Source organism: Lutra lutra, chromosome 6 (genome assembly GCF_902655055.1).
Source record: "Lutra lutra chromosome 6, mLutLut1.2, whole genome shotgun sequence".
Classification (NCBI taxonomy): domain Eukaryota; kingdom Metazoa; phylum Chordata; class Mammalia; order Carnivora; family Mustelidae; genus Lutra; species Lutra lutra.
In genome coordinates this window covers 94,671,899-94,676,928 of record NC_062283.1, presented here as the reverse complement: position 1 = coordinate 94,676,928, position 5,030 = coordinate 94,671,899, and the positions used below count along the sequence as shown (strand labels likewise).

At 43.4% G+C, this 5,030-nt stretch overlaps 1 protein-coding gene across 1 annotated transcript; it reads left to right on the top strand.

The window, feature by feature from the left end:
* Window positions 1-2,178: 2,178 nt before the first annotated feature.
* Window positions 2,179-2,917, top strand: SF3B5 (splicing factor 3b subunit 5). The gene has a single exon (XM_047735037.1). The coding sequence runs from the start codon at window positions 2,300-2,302 to the stop codon at window positions 2,558-2,560; it is 261 nt and encodes an 86-aa protein (XP_047590993.1). The 5' UTR covers window positions 2,179-2,299; the 3' UTR covers window positions 2,561-2,917.
* Window positions 2,918-5,030: the final 2,113 nt, after the last annotated feature.

The following is a 5,030-nucleotide window of genomic DNA, read 5'->3' as shown; positions in this document are numbered from 1 at the left end:
AAACTACATCAACATGGATTCTGATGAGGGAAAATACCTACAGGGTGTCATTTTTTATTTTTATTTTATTTTATTTTATTTTGACAGAGAGAGAGAGAGGAGGGAGGGAGGGAGCACAAGCAGGGAGAGCAGCAGAGAAAGAGGCGGAAGCAGCACCCAGGTGCCCCCATAGGGTGTCGTTTCTGTAAAGCTTCAAAACATGCATAAAAATAACCACTTGGATACACAAAATTTTCAGCAATCAAAAACAAAAACAAAACCAACCAGACTTGCGAATAATTAACTCTAAATTCGAGCTGGTTTCCTTAAGTAAATAGATTAAGGAGGGGAATGGGAGAACTTCAACTTTATTTGTATAGTTTTATTTCTTTGAAAACCCAAACCAACAAAGTTGGAAACAACAATAGCAAAATTGCAAGCTTTGATATATCCAGATGGTGAATCCACAGGTTATGTCTTAGAGTACTCTCTACATTTTAGGGATGAAATGTTTTATTATAACATGGTTTAAACCAAAGAATAAGACTTCTTTGTTTTGTTTTTGGCACAAGCATTTGATCGCTTAAGGAATATTTTTTATCATTTTCCTTTAAAACTTTTTTAAAAATAAAAATTGTTTTAGGAGTGCAACATGATTTGATATATATACATAATGAAATGATTACTAGAGTCAAACTGATTAACATATCCATATCCTCACAGCTACCTTTGTGTGTCTGTGTGTGTGTGTGTGTGTGTGTGTGTGGTCAGAGCACCTGAAATCTAGTCTAATATTAAGTACAGTATTATCTTTAGTCATCATGCTGTACATTAGATCTCTAAACTTACTCATCTGTACATAACTGCAACTTTGTATCAGAATAAAACTATTTTAAAGTTATCTTTCTCCCAGTAAAGAGTTCCTTCTGTATGGCTGCCAGACAGTTGTTCTCCATTCATCAAATTTTGGGGGGACTACAAACTCTGCTGAGCCATAAAGATATTATAAAAAGATATCATAAAAGAAGCATATGATAAAAAATGGCATCAAAAAAGTACAAATTACTTTTCTCAAGTGGTTTGAATTCACATGAGGAAGTTCTCAAGCCAAAAAGTAGGGTATAAAGCTATAATAATGAGATGTCCAAGAAACAAAAAAGAAAGAATTTCCATCTGTTTGGTGTGGCCAAAGCCGATTTCAAGGAGATGCTTTTGAGCTGACTTAAAGAGAGACGCTGTTTGCCAAGGGAACAAAAGCATTCCAAGCGCAGGGAACATCTAGTACAAAGAACTGGAGAGGCGAGCTGCACGGAATGTTGAGAAACACTGGCCGGGGTGCGTAGGGTGGGGTGAGGAGTTGCAGCGAGGATATCAAATTCAGCTGGTGAGGAAGGAGGGGCTTGGTGTGGGAGCCGGAACCTGTCAGAACTGGTAGAGTACTTCGGTCACCGGGCAGGAAACGGCGGCCCTGGGAGCGTTGTAATAATGTTCATTCTACACAACTTATAAGACACATAGTTGGGACTAGAACTGGCGTCTACTGATTTTCAGGGGGGCCCACCCCTGGCTGTGAAGGGACTTCCAGGCTGTCACATTCGCTCCGAAATCAAAATTATACCGAGTTTGCTTTCACGGTTGCCTGTGGCCTGTCCTACATGAGCTTCCCATTTCTTCTCAGCTCTCAGCCTCCCAAGGAAGCTCCCGCGGTCCTTTAGGCCGCAGGCGGATTCTTTTTTTTTTTTTTTAAGATTTTATTTATTTATTTGTTTGTCAGAGAGCAACAGCGAGCACAGGCTGACAGAATGTCAGGCAGAGGGAGAAGCAGGTTCCCTGACGAGCAAGGAGCCCGAGGTGGGACTCGATCCAAGGACGCTGGAATCAAGACCTGAGCCAAAGGCAGCTGCTTAACCAACTGAGCCACCCAGGGGTTCCCGCAGGCGGGTTCTTAAACCAAGATGACGGGTCCCAGAAACCGGCGCTCACGAACCGTCGGAGACCACAAGTCCCGGCATGCAACGCTCCCCGTTAGAAAAAAGGTCACTAAGTGAACCATAATGCAACGCTCTACGAAGGGGGAGGGGCTCTCTATGGGAGGGCAGCCGACATTTAGCGTCGCCTAGGCAACTCCAATGCCAGAATACACTTCCGCTTCCACCTCTGAGCCCTAGGACCGCGAGTCCACGCATCTTCGTAGCTGTGACGTCATTTTCCTGCGACTGAGCGGCCTGGGGCTCCGTGCTGTAGCCTCTCTCCCGCGTGAAAATCTAGAGCCGGTCTTTCTGTGTGGCCTCTGACCTGGGAGCTAAGGGAAAACGGCGAGATGACTGACCGCTACACCATCCACAGCCAGCTGGAGCACCTGCAGTCCAAGTACATCGGCACGGGCCACGCCGATACCACCAAGTGGGAGTGGCTGGTCAACCAGCACCGCGACTCCTATTGCTCCTACATGGGCCACTTCGACCTTCTCAACTACTTCGCCATTGCGGAGAATGAGAGCAAAGCTCGAGTCCGCTTCAACTTGATGGAGAAAATGCTGCAGCCTTGCGGACCGCCGGCCGACAAGCCTGAGGAGAACTGAGACCCTCGTTCTGTCACTGCTGTGCGGGAGCCTGTCCTGAGTTCCTCCCGTTTGCCGTCATTCCCGCGTGTTCCTGCCCCAAGTGGACCGATTCTCCATTGCTCCTGTTTCTCGTGCCTTCTCTGTACAGAAGTGCTTACCTGGGGGCGACCCGCCTGACCTGCCTTCCTGTGGACCCTTCGGAACACAACGTTGGGAGACCGTCGGGACCCCGGAGAACTGAGACGGTGGAGACATCCTAAAGCCAGCAACAGAGGAGAGACGGCATTGGAATGAGACGGGATTTGGAGGCTTCCGTTTTGGCTAGTTGATTGTCGTCTTTGATTTTTCCATAAAGTTTAGAAATTTTTCAGCCTCTTTGGTGTGACCTACTTGTGTTCGGGTGGAGGGGTCCAGGGAAGGCTCTGGGGACTTTGGTTTCATAGGAGACGGAAGAGGCGGGAGGTGGGGGACTTAAGCACAAGGGCAGCGTTCATTGCCAGACACTTAAATACGCCTTGCACACTCTGCCAAGACCTTTTGTCAAGCCCTTAACGCCTTCCCTGTCGAGGTTGTGATCACTGTGTCCCTACTTCATTTTCTTCATTCAAAAGATCTTTGCTAGCATTGTCCACTCCTCTCTCTCTAAGTTGCATCCTCTTGGGACTCTGGACAGGTCCCTGAAAAAAGACAAGCTGTCAAACGAGTTCTTTCATTCATTCAACATTCAACATTATTTCTTGAGTTCTGTGTGGGGGCCATTTTGCCACGCTTTTGGAGCTTATGTTTTACTTGGGGACGGGGGACGCTGCACAAGTTGTAGGCATAAACAAGCAAGTATTAGAAGGTGTTGTGCTGGATGGGAGTAGCAGTACGTTTGCAGTTTTAAACAAGCTACTTATGTTAGACTATTGAGATGGTTACACTTAAGCAAAGACTTTAAGGAAATAGCCATGGGGAAAACTGGGGGAATTGTTTTCCAGGAGGAAGGAACTGCCAGGACAATGGTCCTAATACTGAAATTGTGTCTGGCTTATTGGAGAAACATCAGGGGTAAATGTGGCTGGAGGGAGTGAGCAAGGGGAAGAGTAGAGGGATAGGTAATGGAGGAGGAACAGATAAGAGCAGAGCCTGGTAGGCCAGTGCAAGAACTTGTGACTTTTATCCTGAGGGAAATAGGAAATCATTGGGAGTAATGGTTTTATTAAAAGAACATGATCTGACATATTTTAGATAAGTAATTCTTAAATATTTGGGCCATGGGACTCAATTAAAGTCTTAAAAATTCTTGGAAGACCCCACAGAGTCTGTATATGAGGGTTATACTTGTTGATACTCACCAAATTAGAAATTAAACCAAAATTTTAAAGTATTTAGTAATTTGCTTAAAGATAATAACAAAACCATTACATGTTAGCAAAAACATTTTATGAAAAATAACTATTTTTCCAAAAGCAATTTAGTGAGAAGAATGTTTTGGGGTTTTTTGTTGTTGTTGTTGTTTTGTTTTTTAACAGTTTTGCAGATACCTTCAATGTCAAGTTTAATAGAAAACAACTAGACTTTCCTATCTGCTTCTATATTTGAACTATTGTGATATGAAGTTTTGGTAGAAGTTTGAAAAATCCACTTCACAAAAATATGTGGTAAGGGAGGAATATTCTAATAGCCCTTTCAAATAATTGTAGATAATCTTTAATTCTCTAGAAAAATTCCAACAAGTGGTAATTTCTTAAAACTTGTTATAACATGGAATCTGATGAATGAATCTTCTTTCTTTCTTTTAAGATTTTATTTCTTTACTTTGACAGAGAGAGACAGAGAGGGAATACAAGCAGGGGGAGTGGGAGAGGGAGAAGCAGGCTTCCCGCTGAGCAGGGAGGCCAATGCGAGGCTGGATCCCAGGACCTTGAGATCATGACCTGAGCCAAAGGCAGATGCTTAACAACTGAGCCACCCAGGTTCCCCTTATCAATGAACTTTCATTCTGTTACATTGGAATTCATTCATCTATTTGGAAAGTATTGGCTCACTGAGAAATAGAGGTCTTCCAATGTTGACACATCTCATACGTATTAAAAAATCACACTTACTAATATCACCACTGATCTCATCAGGAAAGTCTTACAGTATTGGAAGCTGAAAAACTCACAGTGATGGTGTGAGTTTTCCACAATTTTAAGTTTTGCTTGATAGCTTCAATTTAGTCCCTGGTAGCAAATACTTGTGTTTCCCTCGAAGTGACAGGCCTGCTTGGTTCATTTTCAAGAAAATGTCTGCCAAGTACCCAGTTCTGAGTAACTTGTTTGTCAATCATCCAAGTAAAAATGGTGTTCCTTGAGGGGAAAGAAAAGAAAAAAGTTCAGTTTGCAATTCAAATAATAAGGGCTTTTCCTTAAAACCATCGTACTTTGGCAGCAGCAGAAATGCTTTATGCACACTACCAATTTGTCACACAAAATATTTAAAAACGTGTCCTCAAGGGCTAAGA